The 17,763-nt window shown below is 46.0% G+C and overlaps 1 protein-coding gene across 2 annotated transcripts in view; it reads left to right on the top strand.

Annotated features, from left to right (window-relative positions):
• CLPX (caseinolytic mitochondrial matrix peptidase chaperone subunit X) overlaps positions 1-17,763 on the top strand; it is a 544,085-nt gene that overhangs the window by 411,660 nt on the left and 114,662 nt on the right. For both annotated transcript variants that reach the window (XM_086958044.1, XM_086958043.1), the window contains one exon: positions 444-532. In XM_086958044.1, coding sequence (XP_086814170.1) covers positions 444-532 — 89 coding nt within the window. The remainder of the gene's footprint in view (positions 1-443; positions 533-17,763) is intronic.

Here is a 17,763-nt window from a genome sequence, read left to right as displayed (position 1 = left end):
TCCATTCACAATGTGCAACGTAGATCATACAGCAGAGGTTTATGTTATGTTTAAAAGCACATTATGGCAGTGTTTCTTTAGACCTGCAATTCACCTGCTCTATATGTCCCCTTCTAGATTTCATTATCTGAATTTTCTGTGCATCTGTAAGATGAAGATACTTTTAGTATTTAATCCACAATTGGTAATATTTGAGATCTCCAGTTTTAGCATTAGAACATTTCTTTTCAATGTCAAAACTAAAGGTATTTTTTTGGAGTGGTACTTGCTGCATGTGTTAAATTCAGACGCCCATAATATAATTTAGTTGCTGAAAGGCACCCCCAGTCACTCACCAAGATGAATGTGATTGCACTGTGTGAGAATAAGCATTTTGATACAAGGCTTTCATAATGTGAAGAGAATTGTTAACGCCATCTCAAATGTTTTTCACTCGATTGCAGGAATTGTCTTTTTGGATGAAGTAGACAAGATAGGCAGTGTGCCTGGCATTCATCAACTGCGAGATGTTGGTGGTGAAGGAGTTCAGCAGGTATGCATCCAATATTAAACTTTTACTATACATCTTTGGCACTCATATCCAACATTATTACTGATTTGCTGGCAGGTTACTAGAAAATATAATTGTTTGATGCAATTGCTCTTTATTTTTTCTCAGACTGCACAATTGTAATGATTGATGTGGTTTGAATTATATGCTGGTTTTGAAAACCTCACGTCTGTTATCTAGAATTGTCTGTTTATTTTCCTATTGTTGGTTCCTGTTATAGAGGTGGTTTATAAAGTGAAAATCAGTTGTGTGTTTCTAATTGATGCTACTAACCACAGATTCCTCATATTGGAATATTATATAGAAGCCAATCTAGGTCCTGAAAGTTTTCTGCAATGCTTATGTGTGCTGATAAGGCTCCAGAGCTTTGCAGGATATTGGTTATGGACCTCCAAGACCTTAGCTGCCTGGGCTCCCGCCATGTCTCAAAGTTCTTAGACACGCACACACACACACACCCTCCCTCATTCACCAAAGGTGATTTGATACTATGAGAAAAAGATGTACTGACATAAGAAGTTGGAGTCCTCAATCGGGTCCAGCTCCAAGTCACAGACCCGGTTCTGTTTCTGGTCCCAGTCATTTCCAGAGACCACTCCACTTCCTCCTCACAATCTTCAGTGGAGTGGAAATAGTCAATCGCAATCTGGCCCTGAAATCTGTGCCAGTCCCTATTGCTCCAACATCAGTACTGACTCCATTGGTGCAGGATGGTGACACCAATGTCGAACCATGAGCTGACATAGTTTCGAGCTTGACCACTGTTTTGCTACTAAAGCGAACCAGTTGACATGCATCCTTACTCTAATACAGTGACTTTAACAATACCCAACTACCACCAAAAGCTCCCTTTTTTTTGGGTTCTGACACCGATACTATGGTGGAACTGGCTGCACCCCAGGATATTAATGATGGGGATGAAGATAGCCTACGTCCCCCTTAATAGGATGATGCCTTATAAATTGACTTGGAAATCTCCAATGCGATGGACACCTCTCCTGAAACGTAGTTTCACTCACCACATGGGCCACCGGTGGAAGAAAGTGCCTTTGTTTTTTGGAGTGGTGGTTGGGAGGACAGTTGAGGTTGGTACTAGAATTACAGTTGCCCTCCATTAAGACTACAGTACATGTTTCGACAAGTTTTACAGCCTGGTACACCTAAATCAGAGCCCTTGATTCCATTCAGTGAGGCACTTTTGGATACCCTGATGGGTACCTAGTTGAAATCATATTCATTTCTACCCGTTTCCAACACGTTAGCCAGGTAACTTAGACCTAAACCAAATGACTCAGATTTTTTCACCCAGCACCTTATTCCAGAAAGTCTCTTTTCAAAGCTTTGGCCAGTAAGGTAATGACCAGTCCCCTAGATAGGGAATGCACAAGGGTGGATGCTATTGGCAAGCAAAGGTTTTCTTCTGCCAGCAGGACTGGACTGGGGACCATAGGCAGCTCTGGAAAAAAATGCTGACAACAGCCCTGTTCGCTTTGTTTCCTTGTGTTATTTCTATATTTCTATTTCCATTCATACATATACATTCTCTCTCTCTGTCCCCCTCTCTCTGTCCCCTCTCTGATCTCTTTCCCTCTTCCATTGTCCCCCTCTCTTTTGCCGATGAAGCCCCACTACACCTGCTGTAATTTAACACAAGGAACTGGGGAAATTGACTGCCCAGGCTCGCCCCTGGTGCCTCTTTCAAAACCAGTTTGCAAAAGCCCCAGCCCGATGGGGAAATGCCTGGTGAAATAAAAGGCCTGTCCGTCCTGTCGGGTAGCCTTACACAGAGGTCCAAAAACAGTCTCTCTCTTGAACTGATATTCACATACACTATGGGAGACGGCAGAGAAATCTTGCAGCTACCTCGTAGGACCTTGTTGCTTGCTTGACCCAGACGATCCATGATGGGCAAGACATATCGAATGACATGTCCACAGGCTTAGATGCCTCAGATTGCATTGACAGGGCAGTGGGTACCAGGTTTCTGTAGACACACCTGTATAAAGTCAGCCATATCTTCTTGCAATATGCAGGTATCACTGCCCTTGATGTGTGTTATTTCTTTGGAGGAAAGGTGGGCTCTCCTCTGGAATCCTTTAAAGATAGTAGGGCCTCAACTCATTCTTTGGGACTATTGACTCCCACAAAGCAATTTCCCATTGGTTCTGCAAATTTAGGGGCTAATTCAATAGGCTAGCCTGTCCGTAGCAGCAGCCTTCCAAATCACTGATGCACCAGTTAGCCCAGTCTTTCAGAGTCGTAGATGCGGAACCAGCAGACAACACACAGTCCAACAAATAGATCAGTTCTCCAACTCTCCTTCCCCTGCTACAACAGCAAACAGGCCACTTTAATTTGACAACAAAAAGCATCAATGCAAAACGGTTGATATTCTCAAAGGAGGTCAGCCACTTAAATCTGAAAGCTCCTAAATCTTATGTAGATGTCCAATGACAATTCAAGATATGTCCAAATATTTAGCCGAGCCCGCACATGTGAATCTAGGTGACATGCTTAATCATAGGGTTGTCTCATTCATCAGACATGATTACAGTGACAAATATGCTTCTTATGTTTAGGGGGTACTTCCTGTGGTGATAGTATTGTATCTAGAATTAAAGACTAAAAATCTGCTGCTTTTCAAGAATACTACTTTAATAATTTGTGATCTGTCACTACAATTTTTTTTTTTAAAATGCCAGAACATCAGTAGGTGAACCTTGTACATGGTAGATTTTACATTACAGTCAGTAGTTACTTTCAGGGAAACAAAGATTACAATTAGGGAGTTCATTCTCCAATACAACGTCCCCCCTCCCTGGACTAAACGTGGCCCTTCCCATTTACATATCTGCCAACTACTTGCTAACCTGTGTGCTGGGGTGTGTATTGTCAATCTCGGCTCCCTCGATTTCTAGGTTGTAATATCTCAGCCACAGCTGCCATATTTTGGTGAACTTTTTAGGGCATCCTATGGCTGTGTACGTTGTCTTCTCTGCCCCCTTATATAGGTCCACACTGGCTCGCCATTCCGCTCGATTGGGCAGGCCCTCAGCTCCCCAGTGCCTGGCAATGTCTCTTTGCAACTATCAACCCTAAGTTGCTCAATAGGAGTTTGTGCCTTGGGAGATCAACTTCTGTAGGGATGCCAAGTATAGCATATTTGGGGTCCATACATATCTGTGCCACTAATATATTGTTAAGTTCCTGCACTATTTGTGACCAGTATCTTTATCCATGCTTACATTGCCATAACGTTTATATGTAGGGGCCTCGGTTTGTTTTACAGCGTAGACAGTTGGGCGTTAGTTCGTTGGGCGTAGTGTGTAGTCAAGCCCTGTGAAGGACTTTAACTTATATCAACCTTAAAACGAGCTTAATCGACACCTCTCTTCGGTGCTTCAAGGCCCCCTCCCAGTCGATGTCATCTAATGGACCCGTGGTTTCTTCCCATTTAGACCAGAGAAATATCAGCCCGTGAGCAATATTGTTAACTAGAGATTTATATGTCCAGGAAAACGCCTTTGAGGGTAGTCCCTCTTGTAGTAGTCTACCTTACAATGGTGCATATTCGGGCATGCCTGTAGTGTACATTTTCTGTGCCCTCCAGGCTTGTTGCCGTTGTAAGTATTTGTAGTGTTGATTGTGTCAACTGCTATTCGTGTTGAACAGCCGCAAAGGTGATTAAGTCCCCTTCTTTGAGTATGTCACCCACTGTAGCGATCCCAACCGTGCCCCAACCCCTTAAGCCCTGCATTTTCGCAAATTCTGGCAATCTCCTAACCTCCCACAGTGGCGTCGTTTTTGTTAATTTCTTTTCCCATCCCATCTGTCGATCCCCCCTGTTCCAGGCCTCAATTGTCCTCCGTGTGGCAGGTAGTAGGTCTTGGACACATGCACCCCCTTAGAAATAGTGGAGGTGGGAGTGTTTCCAAAATTGGAGTCTTTCCAAAGCGTACATGGGGTGATCTCCCGCAGCGTGTCCCCATTCATTGATTACAATTAAATTTGCTGCCTGGCAGTAGGCTTGGATATCCGGCAGGGCAATTTCCCGTTGTATTAGTTGCTCTGCAATATTTGCAACGCCACTCTTGGATGGCCCCCGTTCCATAAAAGGGTTCAGAGTTCATCATTGATTGACTTGAAAATAGCTCCTGGGACTCTGTGGTGTGTCTCTCCGGACCAATAACCAGTCAAAAGGAAATTGTGGAACTTTTCTCAATGGAAGTTCATAGGGAGGAGATTCAATTCAATTTATTTGATTCCCCACTGTTTGGAATCATATTGGGTCTTCCCTCGTTGACGGAACACAACCCGACCATTAATTGGAGTGATAGAACAGTGAAGTTTGACTCTGGCTATTGTTTGGAACACTGCTACGGAGAAAAACTGAAAGAGCACAAGGAAAGCCCAGCGCCTTTACTATGCAAAAGGAAGATGTGTGTGCAGTGCAGACTTTGACCTTATCTGTTGAATACCAGGAGTCTGCTGCAGTGTTCAGCGAAGCGGAACTGAAAAGTCCACCGACCCCTCCCCCTCTCCCCCCCCAACCCCCGCGCCACCACCCATCGATCTTACGACTGCAAAATCAATTATCAATTTGGAACCAGGATCCAACCTTCCATGTAGTTGGATTTATGCACTTACAGAAGCTGAGAATCGACATGTAAAGGATTGCATTCAGAAATACTTGGAAAACAGATTCATTCGACCGTCCCTGTCCCCAGTCTCATCTCCTCTGTTTTTCGTCCTGAAACGGGACGAAAACGGTATAAAGCAGCTCCACCCAAGTCATGAATCCCCATCCAAACCTCCCAAGGACTTGCCTCATAAATAGCCAGTGGACTGTGTTGAAAGCCTTTTCCACATCCAGGGAAAGAAGCACATGTGGGGTAGACCTGTTCGTCGGTTGGCCAACTGGATAGCCTTAGTGAAGGAGATTGAAACGTGTGGCTCGGCTGGGCATAAAGCCCGATTGGTAACGGTGGATGAGGGATGTGATCACCTGTAGCAGTTGTGCTGCTAGAATAGAAGCCAAGATTGTTTCAACGTTGAGCAATGATATTGGGCGGTAGAATCCTCGCCTCTCTAGGGGCTTACCCAGTTTAGGAATAACCACCACTGTGGCCTGACAAAGGTTTAATTGGAGCGATCCCTCCTCTCATGCCGCTGGATGCATATTTGAAAGGTGCTGGCCTAACAGGCTAGGGTTTTGCTTCAAGAATTCTCCTGGTAGCCCGTGCAGTCCTGCGGTTTTACCTGATTTTTGTCTATTAATTATGTCTAATATGGTACTATCAGTCTCAAGGGCTTCCTTACCGTCCCGCGTCAAAGTGGGGGTATATATTCTACTAAGGTACTCTGCTATCTGGTAATCATCTGCTAGTGGCCTAGAGTTGTATAGTTCAGTGTAAAAGCATGTGAATTCCTCTGCTGTAGTGTGTCAGGCAACTTCCTTGATGAAATCACATGATTTCATCGAGGAAGTTTCCTCGCTCGTAGTAATAATCTACGCGTTAGCGTTTGAAAACCCCTGATGAAGTCGACATATGACCCGAAATGCATTGGGTATGTTTAAATAGCGTTCTGATGAAGTCAAGAGCAGTGAACCAATGAATTAAATTGCTAATTGAGTACCATTGATGAAAGAATATATTCATGAAATAATCTGCGAAGGAGTCTATGAATGTTTTTTGAAAATACTTATGAAATGCATTGAAGAAATGTTTTGTTTCATGAAAAAGTGCACGCATCTAAGGAACTGATTTGACTGACCCACGTAGCCTTTACTGCAATAAGCAGGGCATGTGGGGTCCTATTCCGGGAGGCTCAGTGCCTCTGTAGATGGCTCTAATGGAACATATTCCTGGTCCCCAGCCACCAGGCATGCTCCCTGAATACCAAAGTGGACAAACTGAGCAGATGTTGTCTGGCAGATCACTTGTGACATTAACATCCCAAGGTGACGCAGTGCATATTGATCAGTAGGAAAAGCACTGGATAGATTTTTTAGCCACTGTCAAGATTGTGCAGTGTCAACGATTTTGTGTGTTGGAGTTCCCGTGACAGTACACATTAAGAGACCTTTTTTTGGCTGGAATTGGACAAGGGACTCTTACACAGCTTTCGCCACTATCTCTACTGCCCAAATTCTGAAGAAGATCAAGAACGGCCAGGTCCAAATCATACCAATTGCCCCAGATTGAGCTAGAGGAGAATGGTACCTGGAACTCCTGAGCATATGTCCTGAAATCAGGTTACCACTGCTGGAGGACTTCCTGTCTGAGCAAAAGGGTTCGGATTCTCCATCCATCGGATCTTCTGCAGTCAACATACGTGAAGATTGAGAGTCAGCAATCAACTGCATTTGATTGGCCATCTGAAGTGGTTAATTTCATTCTTGCCGGCAGGCAAAACCGAAAACTGTTGTGACTGGTTCACAGACCCCTTCCAAGCACAGCTGTCAAATGTCTTTTAGTTTGTTTTGTTTTTGGCCCTGCAAGGCCTTACAGTAGGCACTGGAGAATTTTGATAACGTCAGCTGGTCACATGAGTGAACTGCATCCACTTTCAATGCATCCGCCCCATACCCCTTTCTTTCTAGACAAATTGGCGCTGAGGACCCTGCAACCTTTTTGCCTAAAGTTGTGACTCCCTTTCATCTCAGGCAGCCCAACCAGCTTTCTTTGCTCTCATAATCCCTCAAAGAAGGAGATACTCCATCAGTTGGACCCCCAAATGGGCTTTAAGATTAATCGTGATTGTACCAAGGACCATTGGGTGGACAATAATCTGTTTGTATGGTCTCCTGGAGGAAGTATGGGGTTGTGCAGAAGGGGAACCTGTCAAGGTTCCCCTTCTGCATCAGATTTCGCCACACGCTGGCCAAGAAGCAGCCCTCAGAAGATGTGAGAGCACATTTCACCAGGGACAAAGCCGCTACTACTGCATTGGCGCAAGTGGTGTCTGTCCTTGATATCTGCTAGGCTGTGATGTGGGCATTGGGGCTTATATTCACCAAGCACTACTTTCTGGAAAGCCAGATCCGATGAGAAAGACACTTCCTCCGCTCAGTTCTGCAAGTCCTTTTGGTATGAGTCTGTGGTTAGAAGTTTCCATCAGAACGTCAGGTTATTTACCTTCAATAACACTCTTTGTGATGGATATTCTATCTAAACATATATTCCTTACTGCCTTCCCCGTTTTGTGGAGTCCCCCCCTTTTTTTTAATTAACATCCAAAAAATGTCCAAGTTCATGATTAGCACACTGCTACCAATAGTTTAGATTTTTCACTGGCCTGTGGGCAGAAAATCCGGATTTTATTAAAGACACAGATGCTAAGTTTATGCAAATCTCCTTTATTTCCAGCTCATAGCAGCAACAACTGAAGACTCTAGAACATTCTAATAGGCTATAAAGTCACCCCTCTCGCCTGCCCCAAGTAGTCTTTTACCTTTTTTGGCGTAGCGAACAAGATAACTTCTAATTTTCTTAACTTCCACCAAAAAGATCAATTCGTGACAGAAAAATTCTTTCTCTGAAAGAGAAAAAACCAAGTTCAGTAATTTTGACCCATTAGGGAGGGTATCAATTGTGGAGAGATAATCTTAGCTTCCTGTGTCTTTAATAAAATCCTGGTTTTCTACCCACTTGGCTGTGAAAATCAAAATTTAATGGCATTCCAATTAGGCTAACATTATGCAAGTTTAAAGTGCATTCAGCACATTATCAACACGTATAAGATAGCAACATTTAAACATACTTTTATTGGACCTATCCGCAGCCCTAAGGATATCTTGTAAATATCTCCCAGGAAGAAAGCTTTGGAAGCTGAAGCACCTGTAAGGGAATGTGCACTAAACATAGTGATGTTGACCCTGGCTTCTTTCATTACTTTCTTCATCCATCTTGGTAAGGTGGGTGAAGAAACTGCTCTATGAGGAGATCTATGGGTTATTGCATTTCTTCTATACTCCCTCTTAACCTCTCAGTCCATTTATCATATTCCATCAAGCATTTCACCATTGATAGTCTTTTATTCCTAGTAAAGAAGGGGTAGAAAACCGTACTTGACCTGGTCTTTGTTCGTCTCTTTAAATAAAAGCAAACACGTATGGATTGTTAGTCCCTGCTAGTTATCTTTAAGACTTTCACATCCAAGGTCCGTCTGAACGATGCTATGCATAGTAAGACAGTGAGTTTATAAGAGATACGTTTTAGAGGTAGCCCAGAGTTCTCACCCCAGCTCATTATCACCTGGAGAACATCTCTAACATCCTATAGGGCAGCATATTTTGCAGAAGGTTGGTTTAGTACCCGCATTCTTCGCATGATATGTTTAATTAGTCGGTTTTGACCTACAGAGAACTAGTCTATACTAGAAAATGACCTGCTGCAATAGATTGTCTGTAAACATTAACTGTTCTATAAACCTATTAATATGGCCACCAGCAGTTCTTAAGGGCTTTTCCTTTAATATAGGTGTCCTTCCTCTATTGCAATGCCTCTCCCTTTTTTTAGGTCTCGCCTGCCGATGCTCTTGCGCATTCGAGCTGGCGAAAGTATAGGGGCTTTCCCAGAGTTGAACCAGACTGGCGATTTGATGCAGTGCATGTGCGCTTTTAGCTCAATGCGCAAACGCAATGAGTTAAAATGCGCATGCACAGCATCAAATCTCCAGCCATCGCCATCTGTTCCCCAGCTTGGTGCCGCCAGCACCACCCCTCTCTCTCCCCGCACACATCCTTGCAAAGCCATCTGCTTCCCTCCCACAGCTTCCCCCAGCGTGCGCTCTGCCCTCAGGCATTTCTCCTCCCCTAATTATTCACGGCCGGCTGGCCGTGTCTCGCGTTTCTCCTCCCCCCTCCCAGTGTACTTTTATTTTTTTTAACTTGTCATTCTCGGAGCATATCAGAGCTCATCCTTTCTTCATTTGACAATGCAGTACTGTAATACTTTCTTATTAATCAATGTGTTTCTCAAGTTTAAATAATGGTCTGGAGACACAGGCTAAATGCGCGCCAGCATTTTTGCTTGATCACGCTGTTAAGCGTTAGACTCACTGGCACTTTTTCACCCGATGCTAAATGTGCACCAGTTTTCCCTTTAAACCACACGCTTCAAGCAGCGCTCTGCACTGGTTAAGTGGACTGGTTCTTTTAATGGATGTTAAATGGCACTGAGAATCCGTGTTAAATGCACACCAGCATTTCTGCTTGATCACGCTGTTACTCGTTTCTATCCGGCGTGTTGCTAGACTCACTGGCACCTTTCACCCCATGTAAAATGCACGCAAGGGTTCTCTTTAAACCACACGCTTTAAGCAGCGATCTGCACTGGTTAAGCTGACGTTTGTGGGTACTACCACTACTGTTAGGCTCACCAGCTTCCTCGTAACCCTTGGATGCCTGGCATACCTCATGAGCTTAACATGTTTATTGCTTAGTTTAACAAGTGAAGCCTCACTGCATTCCGTGCTGGCACGCAAATTAGACACAGGCACTCTATCCAGGCGTCTAAGTGCCATTCTCCAGATGCTGTTAATATCTTTTTATAGATGCCGAACAAAGATTAATTGCAGCATTAAAGAAATGAAGAGTTTTTAGCGGAAGGATGATCTTCCCCCCGATGAAACTCTCTTTACCTGTGATGTTAGTGTGTTGTTCTAACTTGGTTCTCTTGTTGTATCGAAAGGTGGCAACGCACCAAATGTTGTTGCCTCTCTATTTAACTGCCGGAGTGAGTTACTATCTTCGATGCAACATTAAATATTACATTTATTGCATCTCTATTCAAGCATTTTCTGGTACTTGTAGAAAGAAGGCTTGCACATATATATTTTAGTAATGGGACAATCAATTTACTTGATGTTCACCAGCAATCCTGTGAGATTTTCTAATTATTCACGGCCGGCCGGCTGGCCGTACTTTCACTTTCACGGCCTCCAGGCCGTGTCTCACGTTTCTCCTCCCCCGCCCCCCCCCCCCCTTCCCAGTGTACTTTTATTTTTTTCAACTTGTCATTCGAGGAGCATATTAGAGCTCATCCTTTCGTCATTTGACAACGCAGTACGGTAATATTTTCTTATAAATCAATGTGTTTGCCCCAGTATTGGAACTTTCTTAGATTCCCATGCTTTGTATCATTCCCCGTCGTCGGAATGGGAGCCTCGGTAAATAGAAAATACCTTAGTAGTAAGCACAAAGTGAAAAAATAGGCTTAGGCCTCATCTCATTTTGTAGCTTATCCACCTCTTTTTGTAAAAGAGACCAAATTCTTGCAGTAGCCAATCAGAGCAGCCTCACCCCATAGAACCTTCCTGAGAGAGCCTCAGAGCCTCAGATTTTCTACTGCACGTTGTGCAAGGGAGTCTCCATTGGGCTCTGCTCACTTTTCTTCAATTCTTAGTATTTTTTCTTCAACTTATGCCTATTTTTTCCGTCATGTCTGACAAAGAGAAGAAAGCACTTTTCAGAGCCTGTGCTGCTTGCTCAAAAAAGAGGTTGTTTGTTGAGGACAAACATGAAGACTGCATATACTGCTTATATCCGGATCATAAGGCCACGGACTGCAAGATTTGCAGAACCTTCTCCACCAAGACCTTGAGGGACAGAGAGGGACGTCTCCTCACTTGGCTACAGAAAATGAAAGACAGCAAAGAACGTATGTCTTCTGACAGTGAGGGCTCCTCTTCGATGGTGTCATCAAGAAGGTCGAAAAAGAGGGGTAGATCTCCAGAGTCGCTTCGACGACGAGGACAACCTAGACGACGACCATGTCGACGACACCTGTGACCATGCTGCTGATGACGAGTTCGTCGCCGGTCCCGTCGACGATCCATCTCCCCGTCGACGACTCAATCCTCGACGGCGAGCGCAGTTTCTTCGTCTGCGCCTCCGTCGACGAAACAGTCTCTGAAGACACTACCGTCAACGACGATTCCGTCTGGAAAAATTGTTTTTTCACACAGAAGGAGGCAAATAACACCGGAAATTACATCTCCACAGCAAGTCAAAGGTTTCCTCCTACCCTATTGCTGGATGAGGATTCTGAAGAAGAGGCTTGTAGCGATTTTGGACAGGCTTATAGCCCTTCTGACTTACAAGTAAAAATTCAAGACATCAGTTCTGAGGAAGGGGAAATGGAGCAACAACAATATGTTCCACAGGATTATTATGAACAACAGGAAATGCCAAGCATGCAGGTTCCTTTGCAGAAACCTTCACGTCAATCTTAGCAGGAGAAGGTGGCGATGCCATCCACTCTCATCTCTCATCTACAACTAATGTTGCAGGACTATCTGAGGCGATTTCCTACTCCTCGGGAGGTTCAACAGGTGCGCCCTCCTACACCTCCGCCTCAGTTATCACAGCCTCTGGCTGGACACTCTTTGCCTTCAAGAGGGCGTGATACAGAGCCTGTAGAACATCCACAAGAAGTGGTGCCCGTTCGGGATGATACAGATGATAATGCCTCATCGGATGTAGATCAGCAAGTGGACCCTGACCAAGACCAGAATGTAGACTGGAATCAGGATGACCTTTGAGAACCAGACGTCACAGGGCCGGATACCGCAATCTCTCCACCAGCAGATATCGGAGGCTTTCACAACTTGATGGAACGAGCTTCCAAGAGATTTGGTCTTCCGGTTACCACAGTTCAGTCCGAATGTTTTTTGTACGATTTCAAAGAACCATTCCGGAAATCCGTACGTTCAATACCCATCATTGAACATGTGTGGTCTGAAGGCCTAAAGGCTATGCAGAATCCGGCCACGGTCCTCCCGGTGCTCCCCTGACTGGAGAAAAAATATAAGGCGCCAGAGGGCAGCCCGGCATGTCTACTAGGTCAACCAAAAACCGGACTCGGTCATTTCCCAGGCCGCACAGAGTAAATCTAAAAACCCATCCACGCCGCTAACGACGCCACCGGATAAAGAGGGCAGGCTTTTGGACAATGTTGGAAAAAGATTCTCCACAATGGCCAGCCTCCTCGTTAGGGCGGCTAATGCTTTGGCAATTCTGGGGTGATACGATCGCCAGATGTGGTGTGACCTCTCCCCGTTCGTGGAAGAACTTCAGGATGCATCTAAGGATGAGGTCAAAAAGATCTTACTGGAAGGAGAGCGAGCCTCTTCTGAGGTAATCGACTGCGCTATGGATATAGCAACTACGGCCTTCCGAGCGCTAGCCGGCTCGGCAGTTCTGAGACGCCAGGGTTGGTTGAGAGCCACATGGTTCCGACAGGAGGTACAAAATAAAATTCTAGATCTGCCATACGATGGGGAAATGTTATTTGGCAAACACGTGGATGACGCACTACAGGGCATAAAGAAAGATACGGATACGGCCAAGTCCTTAGGAACTTTACAATACCGCAAAGTGCCCTTCAAAGGAGCAAGAGGTAGAGGATTCTCCTCCTATAGAGGCGGCAGTCCGCACCGCTACTCTTCCAACTCCCAACCTGGCCAAACATACAAACCCTAGTATTCACAGAGGGGTTCTTTATCTCGCCAGCCGCCAAGAGGACGACAAGGGCAGCAGAGGAGAGATAATACCAAGCGACAATAGCGGCCAGGTGGCTCTTTCTACTGTTCCTGTGCCCTCATTAACACCAGTGGGGGGCAGGAGTGCCCATTGCCTCAACAACTGGATGGTCATAACAACGGACCAGTGGGTCCTAAACAACATCAAGAAAGGACACACGTTGGAGTTCCAAGATCTTCCTCCAACGAGAGCTCCAGACGCCTTTACACCCAAACATCTGAAACTCCTTCATCTCGAGGCCCACCAACTCTTCACCAAAGGGGCAATAGAACCTGTACCTCTCTCCCAAAAGGGGAAAGGGTTCTATTCCAGGTTCTTCCTGGTTCGGAAGACGATGGACAATACTCAATACTTATCTCTTCAAGTTGTCCTTCAGGATGGTCACTCTTCAGGACATCCTCCGCCTTTTCAATCCAGGGGACTACATGGCGACCCTAGATTTGGAAGACGCTTACTTCCATGTACCCCTTCATCCAGCTCACAGGCAATACCTTCCATTTACAGTAGGCAAGAGCCATTTTCAATTCAAAGTACTGCCTTTTGGTCTCCGGTCCGCTCCGCGGATCTTTACAAAGGTACTGGCTCCGGTGGCAGCCTTTCTCAGAAAGCAGTCTTTCGAAGTCTTCCCATATCTGGACGATTGGCTGCTAAAGGCTCCTTCGTTCCAAGAGGCGTCCAGGGCAGTCACGAGCTGCAGACAGCTGTTCGAGCAACTGGTCCTTCGGCTCAACAGAGAAAAATCGATTTTGCGCCCCTCCAAAACAGTGAAGTTTTTGGGTGCGATCCTAGACACGGAGTGATGCCTGGCTTTTCCTTCGGAAGAGCGCCTGTAACGGGGTGTACACGAGGTCCCCAGTCACCGGACCGACACCACCGCCTACAACTACCAGAATGCATTGTGACAAGGGGGACTCCGGGGAGGAGGACAGCAATGTACTTTTACCATACTCCCCTGTCTCTCTCCCCTCTCAGGACCCGGAAGCCGGTATTGCCGATAATGCTGGAGAGGACTGGCCCTTTAACTCTTGGCAGGAGGCGGACTGGGAGGAGTCGGCATACTACTCATTTCCGACAAAAGGACTCCACCCCGAGGCACAGGTGTGCTTGATCACCCGGAGGACGGAGGAGGAAGGAGAGGAGCGGACTGAGTGCGAGGAGAATACGGAGACCAGAGGAGAGGACGGCGAGAGAAGAAGGAAAGCGGAGGAGGCAGTAGAGAGTAAGAGAGGCGGAGAGTCACCTACAGGAAGCAGAGTCGGCGCCTGCTACGGACGGAGAGAAGCCAGGAGGCCACCGTTCCCGCGAGTCGCCCAGCCACTCACCCAGGGGAGGTGCGTGGCTTTCACAGGTGCGTGACCGATTGCGGGGCTGGGTGGATCTTAGAGGTACATTAGGTACCAGACCACGGGAAACCTAACATCCCGGGACCCCTACCCTGTGCACACGCCCCTCCCATTCACGATAGTGCACCTTTGTGATTCCGAGCACCGGTGGTTTCCCTCACTCCCTTACCCTGACATCGAGTTATAATACAGTTAGCTGATACCTCCCTTGTTCTCTTTTTGCCTTCTGGGGAACGAGAACCCTGCATTCGCAGCGACGGACTCCGACGAGGACGAATCACCCCCTCGAAGCCCGGAAGGGGTCCGAGAGAAGGAGAAGGTCACCCGACGAAGGCGTAGCAGGAGTAGATCCCCAAGGAGATTCAACCCGATAAGGAAGAGTAGTACTGATCACTGGTTTACTTCAATAAAACCTTCTTTACCACGAGCCCGCCTGTTGCCCATAACTGAACCCCAGCCGACCCCCAGTGTCACAGCGCCAAACCAAGCTAATTCTTTCGGCTCGCCTTCTACAGACATGGAAGTTTCTGTCAGTTCGCAAATACAAATCGCTTCTCGGATCGATTTCATCCTGCATACCATTGGTACCACACTGCAGGCTGCGAATGCGTCCACTGCAGGAACAGTTGGACAAACAATGGCGTCAGGTGACAGGCTCCTTCGACGACAGGATTGTCATCACTCCGGAAATGCGGAAGGCAAGCAGCTGCTGGTTGCTAAAAGACAATCTTTCAGTAAGTTTACCATTCCAACTTCCACCATCTCCCATGGTATTGACAACAGATGCTTCCATGGAGGGATGGGGAGCGGTCCTCCAAGAACTAAAGGTCAGTGGTCATTGGAGCCCAGTCCAAGTCAGGTTCCACATCAATCTACTGGAACTTATGGCCATTCGTCTAGCCTTACAGGCTTTCCTTCCAAGGATCCGCAATCATTCAGTGCTGGTTCGTACAGACAACACCACAGCCATGCACTACATAAACAAGCAAGGCAGAACGAGATCTTGCACCCTTTCGAAGGAAGCACAGCGGCTTTGGAATTGGGTGATCCAACACAACATCACCCTTTCAGCTGAACATCTGGCGGGAACACTCAATGCCACAGCGGACGCTTTGAGTCGCCAAAAGACTATCAGCCACGAATGGGAACTGGATCAGACCATTCTAGAGGAACTGTTTGCACGTTGGTGGACCCCAACCATCGATCTTTTTGCAACTCCCTGAAACGCCAAATGCCAGTCCTAAGCAAGCAGGGTTCACCATCGGGGATCCTTGGGGAATGTGCTTTTGATTGCCTGGTACGGCGCATTTGTTCACGCCTTTCCTCCTATTCCGCTGATCCCGAGACTGATCCGCAAGCTCAAGGCGGAACCGTGCAGAATGATTCTGATCGCACCAGCATGGCCCAGGCAGTTTTGGTACACAGAACTACTTCTCCTTTCCCAAGATCAACCAATTCTCCTGCGTCCTGTTCCATCACTATTGACAATGGCTCACGGACAGGTTCTGCATCCAGACCTGAAGTCACTACGATTGACAGCGTGGCTCCTGAGTTCAGAGTTCCAGGGTTTAAATCTTTCAGGAGAATGTAAAGAGATTTTGGCCCAGGCCTGAGCGCCTAGTACGAATGAAACCTATCGGGCTAAGTGGAAGAGATTCTGCCTTTGGTGTCGGAGAGAAGGTCTACATCCATATACTTCTGCACCGCACCAACTCTTGCCTTACATCCTTTCTCTTGCGAAATCCGGATTGGCTCCTTCTTCTCTAAAGGTACATCTAGCGGCCATTTCTAGATTTAGACGATCATCATCAGGTCCTTCCCTTTGGTCTGCAAGGATCATTAAACAATTCCTGAAGGCTTTATTCAGGGTTTTTCCACCAGTCCGGCCTCCACCACCAGCCTGGCATCTTAATTTGGTCCTCTCACATCTAATGAAGGCCCCATTTGAACCAATTCATTTGGCCGACCTGAAGTTTCTCTCATGGAAACTGGCTCTTCTCTTGGCCCTGACATCGGCTAGAAGAGTTAGTGAGCTCCAGGCTTTCACAATTGAGGAACCTTTTCTACAATTCAAAAATGATGTTCTCATCCTAAGGACAAATCCTAAATTTATTCCGAAGGTACCCTCAGAATTTCATCTGAATGAGCCGGTGGTCTTAAAATCCTTCTTCCTGCGGCCCTCCACACCAGCTGAAAGGGCTTTGCACTCTTTGGACATTCACAGATGTCTTAAGTTCTACTTGGAGCGAACAAGGCTATTCAGAAAATCTTCCCAGCTTTTTGTTTCATTCAGTGCTCCACGGAAGGGGTGTCCAGTTTCTAAACCCTGCATTTCCCGCTGGATATCCAGTGCACTACACTTTTGCCATCAAGCAGCGGGGAAACCACTTCAACGAGCAGTTTGTGCTCATTCTACGAGATCAATGGCTTCATCAGTGGCTCTATTCTCAGGTGTCCCGATCAAGGACATATGTAGAGCTGCGACATGGAGCAGTGTCCACACCTTCACTCGCCACTACTGCTTGGATTCTTCTGTGAAAGAGGATGCGGCAGTGGGCCAGGCGGTTTTGAGGAACCTTTTCCGATAAGTCGGTGAGCTTTCCTTACTATCCCGCCTTCCTGTTTGCATATTTTGTATTACTTGTTATTATTCTGCTTTGTGATGCAAATGTGTATCTGTTTTTTCTTATCAGGATTATGTATGACATTTACAGGTACACATATTACAAAATATGCTTTTTCTCTTTACTGCTAGCTATTCTGATACAAAGCATGGTAATCTATGAAAGTTCCAATACTGGGGCAAGAAAACAAGTTACTTACCTGTAACTTTGGTTCCCGAGTATTGGTAACTTTCATAGATTCCCATGCGCCCACCCTCCTTCCTGGGAAAGCTCAGCCTTATTGTCCTATGATGTTGCTGTTCACAACGGCTATGAAAATCTGAGGCTCTGAGGCTCTCTCAGGAAGGTTCTATGGGGTGAGGCTGCTCTGATTGGCTACTGCAAGAATTTGGTCTCTTTTACAAAAAGAGGTGGATAAGCTACAAAATGAGATGAGGCCTAAGCCTATTTTTTCACTTTGTGCTTACTAATAAGGTATTTTCTATTTACAGAGGCTCCCATTCCGACAACGGGGAATGATACAAAGCATGGGAATCTATTAAAGTTACCAATACACTTGTTCGCCACCACAACATCAATCTGTGCAACCATTCAACAACAACTGGTTCAAACATGTTCTCTCAATGTTTCAAGCTTTATTACAAATGTAACAAACAGATGTTACTATTTCACTTCTGTTCTTGGATTTTCGTCACAATA

This window comes from Lissotriton vulgaris, chromosome 2_1, assembly GCF_964263255.1.
Source record: "Lissotriton vulgaris chromosome 2_1, aLisVul1.2, whole genome shotgun sequence".
Taxonomy (NCBI): domain Eukaryota; kingdom Metazoa; phylum Chordata; class Amphibia; order Caudata; family Salamandridae; genus Lissotriton; species Lissotriton vulgaris.
The sequence above is the reverse complement of the archived record's forward strand: the minus strand, read 5'-3'. Positions and strand labels throughout refer to the sequence as shown.